The sequence below is a fragment of the Lepidochelys olivacea genome (genome assembly GCF_965140295.1).
Source record: "Lepidochelys olivacea isolate rLepOli2 genome assembly, chromosome: 1".
Classification (NCBI taxonomy): Eukaryota; Metazoa; Chordata; order Testudines; family Cheloniidae; genus Lepidochelys; species Lepidochelys olivacea.
Window position 1 is genome coordinate 220,635,232 of NC_140411.1, and position 18,716 is coordinate 220,653,947.

The 18,716-nt window shown below is 44.1% G+C and overlaps 1 protein-coding gene across 7 annotated transcripts in view; it reads right to left on the reverse strand.

Annotated features, from left to right (window-relative positions):
- PARP11 (poly(ADP-ribose) polymerase family member 11) overlaps nt 1–13,586 on the reverse strand; it is a 28,941-nt gene extending 15,355 nt beyond the window's left edge. For 5 of the 7 annotated variants that reach the window (XR_014712150.1, XR_014712151.1, XR_014712152.1 and 2 more), the window contains exons 1-6: nt 13,504–13,586; nt 3,559–3,687; nt 3,340–3,460; nt 1,877–1,952; nt 1,473–1,545; nt 1,258–1,388 (exon numbers count right to left, since the gene is read on the reverse strand). Coding sequence is in view for 4 of the 7 variants with exons in the window: in XM_084631924.1 (XP_084488050.1) it covers nt 1,258–1,388; nt 1,473–1,545; nt 1,877–1,952; nt 3,340–3,460; nt 3,559–3,687; nt 13,504–13,524 (551 nt within the window). In the remaining 3 variants the exon portion in view is untranslated. Of the gene's footprint in view, nt 1–1,257; nt 1,389–1,472; nt 1,546–1,876; nt 1,953–3,339; nt 3,461–3,558; nt 3,688–8,520; nt 8,625–13,503 lie in introns of those variants that run through there. The other 2 variants (XM_084631925.1, XM_084631926.1) reach the window with 2 other exon arrangements.
- Between the last annotated feature and the right edge of the window lie 5,130 nt (nt 13,587–18,716).

Below are 18,716 nucleotides of genomic sequence, written 5' to 3' on the forward strand. Positions count from 1 at the left end.
CACCTCTACCAGCGAGCTCACATAGAGAGGCTTAGAAGAGAACCTAATGTCATCCTTCATGACAAGGTAGCTGTGCTTGTGCTCTTCCTTTCCATATGTTGATGAGGGAGCTTGCAGATGTTGCCACACATTCTTTAGCAGTTGGATGACTATTTACTGTTCAAAGATTTGATATATTAAAAATGATCATGAAACTGTGGTAAGGTTTGGTACCTTATTGTCCATGAAGAAAAATTATCTTTCTAGCAACATGGGCTAGGGACATTCAGCTATTCAACTCCTTTAATAACCAAAGAGGAATTCACATCAAACCATTCATACAACCATTCAAAATTAGAAACATTTTTCAATGTAACTTTCTCCAAGAGACTAACAACTGCAGATAAACTGTTTCCCTGTTTCAGACAAATTCAACTTTTGATAAAGCCTTTCAAAATCTTTTTTTTTTTTTAAATAATTGAAAAATGGCTGCAAAGTTAAATTCAGATTTGGACGTGAACTTCTTCGAAGGCATTTGAACCCATCTTTAGAAAAAACAGATGTAGTCTTAACATTCCTAGAATATAACAGTAAATGACAAAGGCTGTGAATGCCAATCTACAATTTGTGCGGTTATGCTTTTCCCTCTACATCAAAGACAGTGTATTTTTCACAACTGTTAAATCAGGAAATTAACACACTGCTTAATCAATTTAAAGTGCAGTTCTAATCTGAAAAGGGATTTTGTAAAAATGGTACCTTCTTACCCCACAAATCTGCTTCATGTGCATGTTGAGTCATACCTGCTGACTTTAGTGACCAAAATAAAAATTAGATCTGAAACAGATTGCTTTGCATGCCTTTTTTAAAAAAAGATTTTTTCTTTAGTTTAAAATTTGAACCTTAGAAATTGCATATCAAATGTCAGCCCAAATGAAAATTTTATTGCAACAGTGCTTTTCAATTTTCTCATTGCTTTTCAAGTTTTAAGCAGTTTGTGATCTTTAACTTATGGTTGTTACAGAAGTATCATTAAATTCCAAATCCATAAAAATATCAGGATCTTTAATAGGAATGCTGATATATGACTATAAACACACGAGCAGGACCAATTAGGAAAAAGGAAAAAGAGAGCAGATGAAGAAAGGGTGCAGACACAATAAGTATTCCAACAGTTTTATAATTAGATGCATTTTAACTATTTCTGCTGCATGACTTTAAAAGAGATTTATTCTATTAGCAGATCTAGTACAATGTTTGTTTTAGAAATAATCTCACCTGCAAAAAAACTCCCACAAGTCTAGATTTTGAATTCTCTGAATTCTTTTAATTCGGTTGCTATCCATTGTTTTCCCAAACAGACTAGAAACTTCATTATATTCATTTGTTTGTTTTTGCAAAGGAATAAGCTGGAAAAAGAGAGGTTAGTATAGTTTCACTGAAGTCCATTGTTCTTTCATCATATGTATGTTCCATGTCATAATAGCTCTTACCTGATACGGTTCCTCTGTATTTACATTCTCCCAGTGTGAAGGCATTGGGATAGCCTCATTTTCACAGATATAACTTCAAACACAAAAATACAAGTTAAAACAATCACACCCAAGAGTTGAAGCTTTTCTCTTTCCCCAATAGGATTCCTACGCTGTACAGAATTTTTTACTAATCTATAATTTGACACAGCGCTTGGGTCCTGAACGGGGATTCAAACTGTGGATAGTTATTTTTAATGAGCAAGGAGAGATTTCCTCCTCCTTCGCTTTCCCGCTCCAATCTGTGTCCCCAGATTTAATTTGAGGGGGGATAAAAAATAATGAAGAAATTTTAAAATGTTTCTAGTTCATCTTACTAGAGCAATGATGAATTAAACCAATGATGAATCACCTTTAGTTCTTACCTGAAGGCACTGATAGAAAAGGGAGCTCGCTTTATTGGACGCTGTTTTCCAGTAGTCAGATTGGTTTGTTTCATCACTGTATATAAAATGAAAATTAAGTGAGTACCAGAAACAGTCAATCTACAGAAATGTAAAGCGTTTGGATATAGCACATCACCCAGAAAATGATGTTTTTAGAGTTGCCGAATAGGAATTATTGTCTCAAGCGTTGAGAGAAGCATTCCAAAATATTATTTTCCAACATTACTAATATTAGAATGCACAAAACATTAGCAGAGCTCCCACATACCATGGGAATTCGTACTAAATAAGTACTTAAGACAGACAGTGCATATTCACTAGTGATGAAATCCTGGCACATTTAAGCCAATGGCAAAACTCACATTGATTTTAATAAGGCCAGGATTACACTCTAGACTTCTGCATCTAAATGCTAATTTTAATGCAGTGCAGAAGCTAACATCTTTGTACCACATTTAAATATAAAAGTGATACTATATTAACGGTATGCTGAAAATTATGTTATGCTTAACAGCTGCCTTTAGCATTTTTAAGCAAAGATTCAAGATTTAAATATAGTTTACAAAATCTGTTTTTAAAAGTAAACTAAAGAAGCTATTACAAAAAGAATTTAACAAAATACAAAATTCTGCATGAATGTACATGCTTTCATACAGTCCACCACTGTATTACCCTACAACTGTAGGCTAAGATATACAAAGACTGTTATCCACAAAACAGAACACCCACATTACCTGAGCATGACAGGTCTTTGGTCAGTTTAATATGAAAATACAGATGAAACTATACGTACAATATTTGAAATATCCAGAATGAGAAGCTATTACATCGCAACTTTCTACATAAGTAAAATGTATTTAAAAATGAACTACACAGTAACTACACTGGAAACCATTAGTAACCTGTGATAAAGAGTCCATAGAATATGAATATACAAGATCTTTACATAAAGTCATTTTCTAGAAAATGATATCTGATGCTCTGATGAACATATCAGAGTTGGCTTGTTGACAATATAATTCAGCTGGCAGATACTTCACTTTATCAACATTACTTATATAGTTTGTGTGAAGACAGAAAATCGTTTTCTGCAACACTTGCCGCTTGAATATTTAGAAGAAAACAAACTTTTAATGTTTCCATTTCTCCGAGTTTACAGTACAGCACGACTTATATTTCAAGTGAGAGGAGACAGGGCAAACACCAGCGTTACTGAATAGGGTATGCTACTTAGAGTAACAAAGCTAGAAGCCTGAACCACATGACTGTCTCCATAAAATGTCAAATGTACGTTCATATAAAAGAAGGCCTTCCCAATTGTGCTTTTTTGCACTACAATACAAGAGCTAGTTAAGGCCAAGAGCACGTAAAAAGTACTGGTCAACTCTTGTCATGAGAAACCTACAAATATATAAATACTTTATTGTTAGAGAAAGACATACCTGAAAAGTCTAACTTGTAGTTAAATTTTGCAGTAGTAAAAGAAACAGAGCCTTCTGGATTCATTTTGAAGCTCCTTTCAATGTCTTCACTGCTAACTGAACACTGAGTGTTTGAATCAGTCTTCAAAACAAACCAGAAAGGACATTTAAAAAGTTTAAATACAGTACATTTGACAGTGTGGAAGTTATCATAGATAACATAATCCCATGTTTAGATACCTGAAACATATGCCATTTGCCACATTCAGCCAAGTAAAACCAGCCCCATTGGGTATCAGTTGTATCCATCTCCTCCTCAGGAATCTCCATCTTTGGAGAAAATTCTTCTGATGCTCTTTGAAGCATTTCCTGAAATAATCACAAAAAATATCTTCTGTGAAAATCCATTATTTATAAAAGTCTTATTTCAGAAACACTAGTTTGTCTCGATTTTTTAAAAATTAATATACAACTCTTATTTGGAAAAAAAGCTAAAAAGCTACGATATGGGGCAAGAAAGGCAGGCACAACACCCTGGAGATCAGGCTCCCTTAGAGACTTCCTCACTCTTCCATCGGTCTAGTTTAATAAATAGTACCCCATAAACTGGCTTAAACCCTTCCCATTCAGGCCTTTCTCAAATGCCTGGAAAAAAACATACAGGCCTTCAGAAAGCGCTCAAGGTCAACAGACTCAGGCTGTGTCCAACCAAGGAGAGACAGTGAGTGATTTCCGGAGTTGAAGGCCCTACCAGCAACCCCATTCCAATTATACCTGGGTATTGCTAGCTCAAGTACCTCCACAGATCTCACCTGCTGTACTACCAGACAAGGAGAGGGAAAGTTTCTTCAGAAATTAGGACCCAAACCATTTAGAGCCTTTTGATTAAAGCCAAACTCTTAAATTTCACTGGGTAACAGACAGAATCCAATTCAAACCATACAGCACAGGTGTAATATATTCCCTTTAAGAAACACGGCTGAAGAAGCAACTGGATGAATAAATACCTAGGATTAAAAATAAATACATAAATAAAATCTCATTTTAAGACTTAAATCTATATTTTGATTTAAGTGAAACACAGATTTTTTTAAAAAAATAAACCTATTTAAATCTGCAATTATGACAACCTATGTTAAGGCATAAAGTTTAAACTTACTAAAATCGACTATAATAATTTAAATTAAATTAAAATATATTAAGTAGTACATTAGCTGCCAAGTTTCAAAGAATGTCATACTACTGAACTAGCAGAACTCACTGGCTAAGCACCTGGAACCAGCGTTTGTTGAAATGCTAAATCAGCTTTTAACAGCAGTAGCCTCCTCCGCAGGTACAGAGAAAATATTTTCTTACTTTCAGTTTATTCAACTAATTCACTTCAGTGACTAGTTCATTCACAGTTAAGGAGCCAATGGTAGTTGAGAAATTAGGAAAGCTTTGCTCTTTTCTCCCACTTTGTGAATAAAAGTTAAGTGTGAGAGGATGAGATCTACTACTTACAAAACCCTAAAGGACATGGTGACCAGAAACAACCAACTACAGATAATACTGCCTTTGTTTAGTTTTAGATGCAAAACATGCTTTGATAAAACTTTTTTTTCCCTTATCTATACAGCACATTAAGGTAGTTTTATTTAACTCATAAATAATTTTACCAGCAGGAGAGTGAGTTTGTGTGTGTATGGGGGTGGGGGGATGTGAGAAAACCTGGATTTGTGCTGGAAATGGCCCACCTTAATTATGCACATTGTAGGGAGAATGGTCACTTTGGATGAGCTATTACCAGCAGGATAGTGAGTTTGTGTGTGTGGTTTTTGGGAGGGGGGTGAGAGAACCTGGATTTGTGCAGGAAATGGCCCAACTTTATTATCATGCACATTGTGTAAAGAGTTGTCACTTTGGATGGGCTATCACCAGCAGGAGAGTGAATTTGTGTGGGGGGGTGGAGGGTGAGAAAACCTGGATTTGTGCTGGAAATGGCCCACCTGATGATCACTTTAGATAAGCTATTACCAGCTGGACAATGGGGTGGGAGGAGGTATTTTTTCATATTCTCTGTGTATATATAAAGTCTGCTGCAGTTTCCACGGCATGCATCTGATGAAGTGAGCTGTAGCTCACGAAAGCTCATGCTCAAATAAATTGGTTAGTCTCTAAGGTGCCACAAGTACTCCTTTTCTTTTTGCGAATACAGACTAACACGGCTGTTACTCTGAAACCTTTAAAATGCTGGTTTTTGTGCATTTTAATTGACTCAATTTCCATTCAAACAGAGCTTGACGCAAATTAAAAGTAAATTAACTAGTAAATAAGAAATGCATCATTCACCATTTTCTAACATAATATAAATATAAAAATTAATCTGAATAAATGTAAATTAAGCTATATAACTTGCTTAAGTAAATGTGTATAGATACAGTGTATCCTTCTAGTTAGCAAAAAACAGTACCACATTTAGTGTAAAGGCTGTATCTAGTGGCAGTAGTTACCAACCAGTGCGAATCAACCTTTCTTCAGGAAGATAACTAAAAAGTATAAATACAAATCAAGATTAAAATTGAGGTTTCCGTCTTGTTGATTTAAATCAATCCACACCAACAAGCAAGGTGAAGATTTTGAATAGTCTCCAAAATTTAGTCCCACCAAGAGGCTGGATAAAGTAATCTAATCTTGAGGCACAGATAGCAGCAGCAGAGTCCAAAGAAAAGGTCACAACCTTCTAGCCAAGCACACAGAAAGAAGTACTGCTTCTGGTCACTGCTGCTGCTTGGGCACCGAAAAGCATATGGGGTTCTATCAACGCCCTCAGACTGTGAACACATTATGACAAACAGTGAACACATTCCCACTTGAGGGACATGTAATCATCTGATTATTGTTCCAGCTGTTTTTATCAGCATTTCATAGATTCATAGATATTTAGGTCAGAAGGGACCATTATGATCATCTAGTCTGACCTCCTGCACAATGCAGGCCACAGAATTTCACCCACCACTCCTGCAAAAAACCTCACACCTATATCTGTACTACTGAAGTCCTCAAATCTTAGTTTAAAGACTTCCAGGAGCAGAGAATCCTCCTGCAAGTGACCCGTGCCCCATGCTACAGAAGAAGGCAAAACACCTCCAGGGCCTCTTCCAATCTGCCCAATCAAATTTGGGTGGCTAGCCGCTCCCACTGTAACAGCTACACTTCAATTTTGACATGCTAGCATGATCTGAGCTGGAAATTACACCCCCAGTTCAGTGCAAACACACCCTGAGTCCAGGAGCACCAGTCGGGTGGTAACCTTTAAACATATAGAGCATTAAAATCTATCAGAGTCTCATTTACTTGCACCTCTCGTGGGCAGACACAGAGAGATGGTGCCTCCCAGACATCCTGCAAAAGGTTGCCTACTTTTTAAGCACAGGGGTCAACTGACTCATCCAGTAGCACATTCCAAAGTCCAGGTCCCCCTGCTCAAGTTAAATGACGAACATCACTGAAACTGAACAGTGAACATCCACCACCTACCTATGCGAGCACTTCTGCTGCTCCCTCCCTGCTGGATCATAGCTCTCCCACTGTTAACCTTCCCTTCCTACTGCAAGGCAGATTTTACCCACTGGTTTTACCATATATTCCCAGCTATCTCTTCCCCAGCATCCAGCTCCTAACCCTGAAACAGGTTCAAACTTCTCGGTGATGCAGAGGGCTAGCCGACTGACATCCCGAAAGCTGCCTGCTCATTTCCCTCCTCAGTACCTTCCCACTCAGCCAACCTGGAGCCTGCTTAAGCAAGCTCTTCAAGGCTGGCAGGAGGGACACTCAGCTAAATTAATACTCCCTACCTGCTCTGTCCTCTGCTTCGGAGGACAGATCCTACCCCTGGCACCGATGGTCCAGACACTCCATTCCTAGGAGCTGAGCTGTTTTCCAAAGCTTCTTAATAAGCGACCGAGCAGAGAGAGAGAGTCTCCTAAGAGGAAGGAGCAAGAGGGAGAGTCACCCCGGCTCCGATTCTCCATGTCAGCCCATACTTGGGCTGAAGTCCAGAACACCACTAGTGCGGTCAGTTCAGCGAAAGGGAATGTTTTGCCAGGAGATTGGCTTAACATACGGACAAATAGGTGTTGCTGTGGTGATGCTCAGCAAATGAACATGCGTTTTGGGGAGAGGGGAAACAGCACAGAGATCCTACCAAATACTGTATCTTAGAAGCAAATGATCCTGAAAAATTTAATAAAAAAATAAAAACCCAGATCAAGAAACACTGGGATTGCCAGAAGGGACCAGACCTGTTGTCCACCTACTCCAGTATCCTGTCACGTTTGTCTACACAGGAAAATGAATCCAAATTAACTTTAAAAGTGGATTAGTGAAACTGAATTAAATCCCTGTGTGGATGCCCCTCTGAATTAAAGTAGCCTTAATTCAGTTAAGGCCACTTGAATTCTGAATGAGAGTCCACACAGGGATCTAATGCCTTGTCTGAAGCTAAGGTTGAATTCCAGCTTTCATTTTAACAACCTCATTCAGTTGAACCTAATCTGTTAAACTATTTTTAAAAATATATATGGGGGGGGGGGGGGAGAGACCTGAAGGAGGGAGGATGAAGCAAACACAACACAAGCTATTTTTTTTATTAATTGGGGGGAGGGGGAGAAAGAGGATTAAGGAAGAAGGAGGGGGAGAACAGAACACATTTTCTCCATACAGATCAATCAGAAATGTTGTGCTTCGATAACTCTAAAATGGATGAGGCTAGACATGTCAAATTTGGACTGGTTTGTACCACAGATGTCATTAGATAAGTTGAAAGAAAACTAATTCAGTACTCTTGAATTTAGGTATATTTACAGTTAGCATTTTTGTACATATTTGAACTTTTCTGTTATATTTGTAAACCCATTCAGAAGACACCTTAGTCAGTTAGATATGCCAGTAAAATTTGTAAGTTTCCAAACAACAGTACTTACAACATCTGTTAGGGAATCTGGGGACAAGAACATACAGACCTAATTTCTTTCACTGCAACAGAATCAGCGCTTTATCTCCACTATAACAGAAGTGTCATTCTAATCATTAAATGTAGTTACAGAGAGAGGTCAGTAAGAGACTTTAAAAGTGTTGATAGCAGAAAAAAAGAACAAACAGTCACACGTATTGACAACTTAATTTGATGATGTAGAATAAGATTGAAAGAATCTGTTTTACCATTAATCCAAACATTGTACTCAAGCACCAACCACTGGCAGAGCATTCATCCTACTTTGCAGAAATCATTGACGAGAGGACTTGCGAAGGCTGAAAATCTGGAACTGAACCACACAACATTAACTGTCACACCCTCCCCTAACAGAATCCTTCACACACAATGACATGCTTGGAAGCCCTTACAAACATTTAACCCACTGCATGCAAACATGACATATACCCCTCCTTGGCTTGCGAAAGCAAGTGAAAAGTAACTGTAAAATGTATAATGCATGCATCCTTCAGAGAAGGGAACATGCCATCCTCCCGGAAAAATGCAATAGCCCATCTATCGTTTGAAAAGTACATACTCAATTCAGAGGACATTCCTAATGTCCTGTTTCTGTGCAAAAATATTTAAATACTAGTGACAACCGAACTCCAAAATCACATGACCATGGTTAAGATCGTGGATGCCTCACAATCAACTCTGAGGTCACAGCACAGTGGTGGTTTAAAAAACCCCAAACTTTTGCATTGCAATGGATGAAGGCTACAACTCAAAGACTCCACAGCTTTCAACACAGTTGACCATAAAGTGCTCCTAACCTGCGTATATACCCTGAAGTAGGCAGCAATGGTTCCAACCTGTCCTTGAGGACCCTCACTTAGAGAACCCTTTGATGAATCCACTTTTCCCCCTCTCCTCTTCAATACATATGTGAAGCCTCTGGACAGGTGGATGGACATGGGTTCAGCTACAAACAGTACACCAATGAATTCCAGTTGTGTATCTCATTTTCTAAGATATAACCAGGATGTCACAATGCTTGCAAGATGAAGTATAGCCTACTTAGATTAAATCAGAGCAAAATCAAGAAATACTGGTTGAAAGGGAAATATCCTGAGGAACTCGCTATCATCCTGTTTCACAGAGTAAGTCTACATTACAATATAAGCTTGTGCTTGAGCCTGGGCTCAAGGCTAACCCCCCTCCTTGTCTACACTATAGTTGTGTTAATCCAGGGCTCAGACCCATGGTCCCAGGACCCTGCAGGGCTGGAGGCTTCAACCTCAAATCAAGGCAGGACCCAGGGTACAAGTTTGAATCAAGCTGGGAGCCAGGGTCCAAGACCTACTGCTTTGCAGTATAGATGCAGCCCTGCTCAACTCAGGTCCCGGGAGTCATCCAAAAGTATTCCACTATTCCATGGGACAACTTCCTTCGTCCTCTCTATCCCAACAATCTCCAATCCACTCTATTGAAAATGAAAGCCACACCCCCATTTCAAACTGCAGCAGTTCAGGTCAGCGTTAATCCATTCTGTACTGATCACTGATCTGCAAGCACACTATCAGAGAGCCTCCTTAGTTTACAATGGAGAGTGAACTGATCAAGACTTTTGCAAAGCGAGCTGCTTCTTGGTAATATACAGGGCAGGCAGTAATGTATTCCCACAGTGCACCTCAGTCCTACGGCTAGAGTAGCCACATTTTAGTTGTGTGGCACTAGGGATTGTGAGATATGGTTACTTTGACTCAGATCTGTGCACTGCAGTATGGATGCCAGAGCACCTAGGTTCTAACATGGGTCAGAAAATTCTTAACCTAGGGTTAAATTACAATGTAGACACTCAAGCCTAAGGTTCCCTAACACAGGTAAGATGACTCGAGTCCCACTAATCCTGCAATGTAGGACATATTGCAATGCAGACATATCCACAGAGGGCATCTCCACAGCCCCCTCATTTGTCAACATGTTATGAAGTCTCAGGGTCCTGTAGGATTCAGCACGGATGCTAAATCATCAAGTAACATTGGTGGTAAAGGCAAGTCTTCTCTTTCAGTTCGCTCCTTAGTCTCTGATAAAGATTTGGTCACAATGATAGGTATTTGTTACTTACAGTCTGCATTACTGTAATGCACTTTATCTGGGAGCTAACATGAAAAGAATGCCTTCCCCAAGTTCTTTATAATGTAGCTGCCCACCTCCTCACTGGGATGGACAACTGTACGTACATCACCACTGTCCTCCCAGCACATTTCCAGCGTCGGTTCAAGGCCTTGACACTGGTCTTAAAGGCCATTAGTGGACTAGGAACCAGCTACAATTGTGATCACATCGCCATCCATGCCCCACCAAGACAGCTGCACGCCTCTGGGACAATGCAGCTCACAAGACGAATTGCAGAAATATAGCACTCATCTGAGAGTCATAGAAAGAGCTCCAAGAGGAAATCAGACTAACCGAGCTTAACCACCTAGATCTGCCTCTTTGCGAAAGCTTTCCTTCCAAAATCAGTTAAATTACCAAATCAATAATCCAGCTGTTGTCTCCGGTCATCATGGGATAGGGACTGTCTTTTGTTCTTTGTTTGCATAACACCAAGCACAATAGGGTCCATGTCTGGGGCTCCTGGCAGCTATCACAATACAAGTACATAATAATAACAGCAACACTCTGACCTTTCCTTTGGGAATGGGTTACATGGGAAGGATCCTTTTTTGAAGGAAGAATGAGAGAGTGTAGTATGAGGGAGGGTTTCTCAAAAGATCTATAAAAGCAATTTTGAATTGAGGTGGGTTTTTTTGGTCAGTGCACTGGGGATGCATAAGGCATGTGAGCTAAAGTGAGAAGATATAAAAAAAACCCTAGGAAAAGACTAATAAACAAATAAAACAAGCAAAAGACTCAAAAACTAACAGGAAAAAAATGTTTAAGTACACCAGAAGTAGGAAGTCTGCCAAACAATCGGAGGGACGCTGGAAGAAAGAGATGCTAATGGGACACTCAAGGATAAAGCCATCACAAAGACACAATGAATTCTTTGTATTGGTCAAAAAGAAAAGGAGTACTTGTGGCACCTTAGAGACTAACCAATTTATTTGAGCATGAGCTTTCGTGAGCTACAGTCTCTAAGGTGCCACAAGTACTCCTTTTCTTTTTGCGAATACAGACTAACACGGCTGTTACTCTGAAACCTTTGTATTGGTCGTCACTGCAGAGGATGTGAAGGAGATCCCCACATCTGAGCCATTCTTTTTGGGTAACAAATCCAAGGAACCGTCCCAGAATGAGGTGTCAATAGGGGAAGTTTTGGAGCAAATAAATTAAACAATAAGAAGTCACCAGGACTAGATGGTATTCACCCAAGAGTTCCGAAGGACCTCAAATATGAAATAGCAGGACTGTGGTATGCAATCTATCACTGACATCAGCTTCTGTACCAGATGACTGGAGAATAGCTATGTGACACCAATTTTTAAAAAGGCTCCAGAGGCGATCCTGGAAATTACAGGCTGGTAAGCCCGACTTCAGTACCGGGCAAACTGGTTGAAACTATAGCAAAGAACAAAATGATCAGACACACAGATGAACGCAATTTGTTACAGAAGAGTCAACACGGCTTTTGTAAAGAGAAATCATGCCTCGCCAATCTAATTAGAATTCTTTAAGGGGTGATTCAGTGGATATAGTGTACTTGGACTTTTAGAAAGCCTTTGACAAACTCCCTCACCAAAGGCTCTTCAACAAGCAGTCATGGGATAAGAGGGAAGGTCCTCTCAAGGATCAGTAACTGGTTAAAAGACAGGAAACAAAGGGTAGGAATTAATGGTCAGTTTTCAGAATGGAGAGGGGTAAATAGTGGCATCCTCTAGGGACATGTAGTGGGACCAGTGCTGTTCAACATATTCATAATTGACCTGGGAAAGGGGGTAAACAGCGAGGTGGCAAAATTTGCAGACGATACTAAGTTACTCAGGCTAATTAAGTCCAAAGCAGACTTCAAAGAGTTACAAAGGGATCTTACAAAACTGGGTGACTGGGCAAAAATAATATGGCTGATTGAATTCAATGTTGATAAATTCAAAGTAATGGACATTGGAAAATATAATCCCAACCATACATACAACATGATGTGATCTAAATTAGCTATTACCACTGAAGAAAGAGATCTTGGAGTCACTGTGGATAGGATATCCAAAAATATCCTCTCAATTCCTAGCAGCGGTCAAAAAAGCGAACAGAATATTGGGAATCATTAGGAAAGGGATAGATAACACAGGAAATATCATAATGCCACTATATAACTCCATGGTATGTCCACACCTTGATTACTGCCTGCAGTTTTTGTCACCCCATCTCAAAAAAGCTATATTAGAACTGGAAAAGGTACAGAGAAGGACATCAAAAATGATTAAAGGTATGGAACATCTTCCATGCGTGGCGAGATTAAGAAGACTGGGACTGTTCAGTTTGAACTAAGGGGAGGTATATGATACATCTATAAAATCATGAGTGGTGTGGAGAAAGTAAATAAGGAAGCATTATTTACCCTTCACAGAACACAAGAAGGAGGGGTCGCCCAACGAAATTAACAGACTGCAGATTTAAAACAAACAAAAGGAAGTATTTCTTCAGGCAAGGCACAACCTGTGGAACTCATTGTCAGGGGATGCTGTGAAGGCCAAATACATAACAAGGTTCAGAAAAGAACAGGGAGGGGAGGACAAGGGATGGATCACGCCACAATTGCCCTGCGATGCACTGGCCACTGCTGGAAGGCAGGACGCTGGACGAGACGGACCCCTGGGCTGACCCACTACGGCCCCTCTCATGTTCCCCCCTTGCAGCTCCCCCGGCTTGCTGGGAGCGTCACTTCCCGCCCGTGGCTGGCCCGGCAGCGCTGACTTGGGGGGCCGGGGGGGGGTATAAACCCTGCATAAATTAGAACCCCTCCCCCTCAGGCGGAAAACCAGACACCTCCCCCACAAACAGCCCCCGCCCCGCGGCCAGACACGGGTCCGCCCCGCACTGCCGGGATACGGGGCGGCCACACTCCGGCCGCAGCGCGGGGCGGAAGCCGAAGCGGTTCAGGGGCCGGGGCGTTTCTCGGCGTGGGGCGGCTCCGGAGGAGGCGGCGGGCCGGGGAGGGGAGGGGAGGGGGGGGGGCTCTATACGAAGCGGGGGGGGGAGGGGCGGGCGGGAAGCGTCGCACTCACCGCATCGGCTGCCCCCCACATGCTGCCGGCCTCGGGCCGGGGCCGGGCCCCGCGCTGCCCGACGTCACTGCCCCAAGCTGGGCGCTTCCTTCCGCAAACGTCAACAGCAGCGGGGGCGGGGCTACAGCCACAGATGATAGGGGAGGGAGAGGGGCGGGGTCACAGTAGGGAGGGGCGGGGTCATATGCAAATCAGAGCGGGGTGGGCGGTGCTTTGTGGGAAAGGCCACCCCCCTCTCCCACCTGCCTACCAAAGAACCTGACTGACCCCTGCGCTGCTCCCCCATCCCGCTCACCCAGGGGCCTGTCGCCCCTGCCCCTCGACCCCCCATCCCTCTCACCCAGGGGCACGTTGCCCACGTCCCCCCAATCCTGCTCACCCAGGGGCCCGTCGCCCAAGCCCCCCCGATCCCTCTCACCGAGGGGCCCATCGCCCCCCGCCTCATGACCCCTCCGTCCCTCTTACCCAGGGACTCGTTGCCCCCGCCCCTTGACCCCCTCATCCCTCTCACCCAGGGGCACATCGCCCCCGCCCCATTACCCCCATCCCTCTCACCCTGGGGCCTGTCGCCCCTGCCCCTCAACCTCCCCATCCCTTTCACCCAGGGGTCCATTGCCCCTGCCCCTCGACCCCCCCATCCCTCTCACCCTGGAGCCCCTGCCCCACAACCCCCTCATCCCCCTCACCCGGGGCCTGGTGCCTGAAGGGGTTCCTATGTGTGTCTCATCTGACAAATTTCTGGTGCTAGTGGAGCCCTTAGATTGCTTTGCTTGAGATGTGCCAATGGGCAGTTGCTTGGGATTGTCTCAGCACACAAGTATGGGAAAACATTTATCTGCAGGATGGAGTTGCCTCATAAAAGAAGGCTTTTCGTCTTTACCTACTGCCTCATGGATCAAGAGTGTTCACGTGGGTAAATGGTGAAAAGTGACTGTGACAATGGGCACTTACTTGACAGATCTCCTCCCTGTGTGTGTTCGGAGTCATATCTGCTGAATTGGTTGACTAAGGCTATGCCTACACTAGACAGCTTACAACGGCACAGCTGTACAGATGCAGCTGCACCACTGTAAGATCTCTCATGCAGCTGCTCTATCTCCCGTCAACATAATTAAACCACCCCCTACTAGAGGTGGTAGCTATGTTGGTGAGAGAAGCTCTCCTTCCGACACAGTGCTGTGCACACTACCACTTATGCCGGCATACCTTATGTCACTCAGGTGTGTGGTTTTTAACACCCCTGAATGACATAAATTTTGCCAACATAAGTGGTAGTATAGACATGGCCAGATAAAATCTTGCTACTTCTTACTCTTGTTTCCCCTGTAGAGCCACCGCAGCTTGGAAAGAAGGAGCTGGATTCCATTCTGCCTCATGCATTGACAACTGCCTTGTTAACAAGTGTTAACTGCAGAACCTTTATTGCTGGGGATGCTTGAGCCAGGAAGAAAAACCCATCGTGACTCACATTTCCCATATGAGTTTGGAAGGACAGCAGCTTGACAATCCATCTCTGTGCTTATAAATTCAGCAGCTTTGACCTAGAGTCACTGAGACACAATGAATGTGGAACAGTGTTATACCATTTTTTAGAATCACTTTTCAAAGCAGCACTTATCCTTTAATATTCTATGTAGTAGATCTTAATCTGTGTGTTTCAACAAAGCTCAAAGTGATCTAACTGATGCAACTGTTGTTTTCTTCAAGACTCAAAACTTTTGTTATTTACTACATGAAGGATGTTACTCAAGTTTTCCTGAACATAATTGTCTTTGGTAGTAGATACAATACATATAGTAGCAGGGCAAATAAGGCACAAAATATTAACACAAAGTGCCTCTAAGGCCTGGGCTGCCAGCTTCCCGCAGGGAGCCTGGCTACTGCCTGGAGGCTCCCGGCTCCCCATTCCTCACCGATAGAAGCAGGGCAGTGTGGACCTGAATCACCACAGTAATTACTGCCCTAATAAAGTACAAGTCAGGACTGAAGTGTCTTTGTCATGAATAATAATGCTAAGCACTTTACACATTCAATGGACTTAAACATTAAATAATTAATTCCCACAACACAAGTGACATTCTTGCATGGATCACAGTATTGAAATTGTAGAATGACTTAGTTTGGCATTCCTACATCCTCTCACTGGAAAATACTGAATGCATCCGATGAAGTGAGCTGTAGCTCACGAAAGCTTATGCGCAAATAAATTTGTTAGTCTCTAAGGTGCCACAAGTCCTCCTTTTCTTTTTGCGGATACAGACTAACACGGCTGCTACTCTGAAACCTGGAAAATACTGTAAATCTTCAGTGTCTCTATGTCTGCCACCTGTAGCAGTCTGGGGGATTTCACTCTGATATTTCTGCAAGGAAAATATGGAAACAGTACTACAACCTTCCTTGTCTGTTTCTGTGCCAGTCTCAACTATTCAAGTGGCTTCATTAGGTCCATTTTTGCCAAAGATTCTATTTTCTTCTGACCCCATATAAAAAATACTTGACACACAGGACTATTGTTAAGAGATTGGTCTTTATTTCCTGGCATTAGCGTTAGTGTTACAAATGCTTATCACCTTTATTGCATGACAGAGGTCACTATCCACTGATTCATGTGGCAAATGATACACTCATGCTTTTCTAGACAGAGTTCAGTTTTATTCTCTGAAGAATCACAGTAAAATGACAACACAAGAAGAATGCATGATAAGAATGCTCTTTCCTCTTGTGCTTTGTTGTGAGAGCTTCTCATATGCATTGTTCCAGAGGAGCAATAACTAGCCTCAGCTTTTCTTCCTGATAAGGGCAGATGGCATCTAGCACTGGTTACTCCTGGGGGTATTCTGCGCCACTGTATGTGCGCAGAATTCATGTTCTCTGAAGATTTCTTTGCTTCCCCATAGAAAAATGATTTTCTGATGGGAAAGCAAAGGGAAGCAACAAAAGCGGTCACACGTCCCTCCCCAGCAGTGCAGGGGCATCGTTTCGGGTGCCCAGAACAACTGTCAGAGAGGTAAATCACTCCGGGGTGGAGGGGGCTTGAATGCACTGGCTGGTGGCTCCTAACCTGTGCCAGGCTCAGCTACTAGTCTCAACTGGGCTGCTGCGGGTGGGGGAGGGGTGGGAGATATGAGGGAGAAGGGTGGGACTTCAGAATATGCTAAAATAACCCTGGAGCAGCCTGATGAACCACCCGGACCCCCACCCTGCTGAGCCCCAACCAGCTGCCCCTGGACTGTCACCCCACCAAGCCCCACTCCCCCAGCACCCAGACCCCCCAGCTGAGCCCACCACACTCAGACTCCCTGCTGAGCCCTGACCACATTCACCTGCACCCCCCTGCAGAGTCCATTTCCCCTGCACCCAGAACCCCTCAATGAGCCCCTGTGCCTACAGATCCCCACCCACACCCAGACCTCCCTTTAAGCTGCCCACACCCAGATTGCCCCACAGAGAACCCTCTCACCCCACACCTGGATCACACCACATTGAGCCCCCTCACAGTTGGATCTTGCTGGGCTGAGCCTGCCTGCCACATCTGGTTTTTCTGGGGGTGCTTCTGGGGCAGGCCCGGCCCTTGTACTGTGTCAGGTCGGGTGCAACCTCACCGCTGAATCCCTGTCCTGGGGGGGAAGAGGGCTGCAGGGTGATCTCCCACCTCCATGCAGCCAGTGACCTGTGCTCCCCACTGCCACACTGGAGCCTCCACATTTATTTATGGACAAAATTAGCAGAATTTTGCCATTTTAAAATATTGTGTGCAGAGTTTTTAATTTTTTGGCACAGAATTACCTCAGGAGTAATCTCTTGTGAACATAAAAAAAGCTGGGTTTTTTGCCCCACTACATGCTTTATTCAGTCATGCAATGCACAAAAGGAAACCACAACACTCCCCTCCCCAAAGAGAAGCAACACCCAGCGGCTGCCCACAGGAGATGAACTGCAGCCCTCCCTCCTGCACCGAGCAGCACAAGGGGAGGATACCAGGCCGGGGCTCACAGCTCCCTGCTGGCCCTGGGGAGTTAGGGTGTGGGAGGAGGTTCCGACCTGGGGCAGGGGTTTGGGGTGCAGGTCGGGGTGCAAGGTCTGGGAGGGAGTTAGGGTTCGGGGTGCAGGCTCTAGCCTGTTGGTGCTTACCTCAGGCAGCTCCCGGTTGGTGGCACAGTGGAGTAAAGCAGGATCCCTGCCTGCCCTGACTCCGCACGACTCCCAGAAGTGGCCAGCATGCCTGGCTCCTAGGCACAGGGGTGGTCAGGTGGCTTTGCGTCTGCAGGTGCCGCACACACAGCTGCACCCACGGCAGTGCTGGGGGAAGGGGCAGCACCTGGCACTTCCCTGATTGCCCTTGCACCTAGGGGCTGGATATGCCGGCTGCTTCTGGGAGCTGAGCGGAGCCAGGGCAGGTTGGGAGACTGCCTTAGCCCCGCTGTGCCGCCAACCGGACTTTTAATGGCCTGGTCAGCAGTACTGACTGGAGCCACCAGGGTCCCTTTTTGACCACATGTTCTGGATGAAAACCGGATGCCTGTCAATCCTAAACTCCAGGGCCTGGCTCCCTGTGCCCAGGGATGGATGGACTCAGCTGTGGCCAGCCAAGCGGGTAGCAGGCAGAAGGGCAGGGGCGCCCACATGGTGCCCAGGCATTTGCTGCCATGAACAGAGCAGCGATGAAGCAGCTGGCTGTGAGTAAGTCAGGCACTTTGGCAAATACCTGCCCTGAAGAGGTCACCTGAGGCTGCCCATGATGGAAATGGGAGATTTCACAGCCCTAAGCATTGTGAAATTAATCCAGAAGCACATTTCTCTCCTCTGGCATGTTTCCGCCCGCTGGCATGGCTGGGTAAGCTGCGGCCTCCAGTGCCCACAGCCCTCCTTCCCCAGAGGCAGCTGAGCCAGCCTGTGCCTTTCCCCAGCCACCTGGGCCTTGCCTTTGGGGAGGAGGTAGAGGCAGCCCTGGGAGGGGGTTGAGGTTTAGTGGGTTAGAGCATGGGAGGCTGGGAGCCAGGACTCCTGGGTTCTATCCCCAGCTCTAGGACAGGAGTGGGATCAGGCGGATTAGAGCATGGAGGGCTGGGTTTCAGGACTCTTGGGTTCTCTTCCTGCCAGTATCTCTTGTGCACAGAACAGAGGCCACCTCTTTGGCTCATCACATGTTTTATTCAGCCAGTGAACGAAAGGAAACTGCAATCTCCCCCCACCCCCCACTCCCCCCAAAAAGA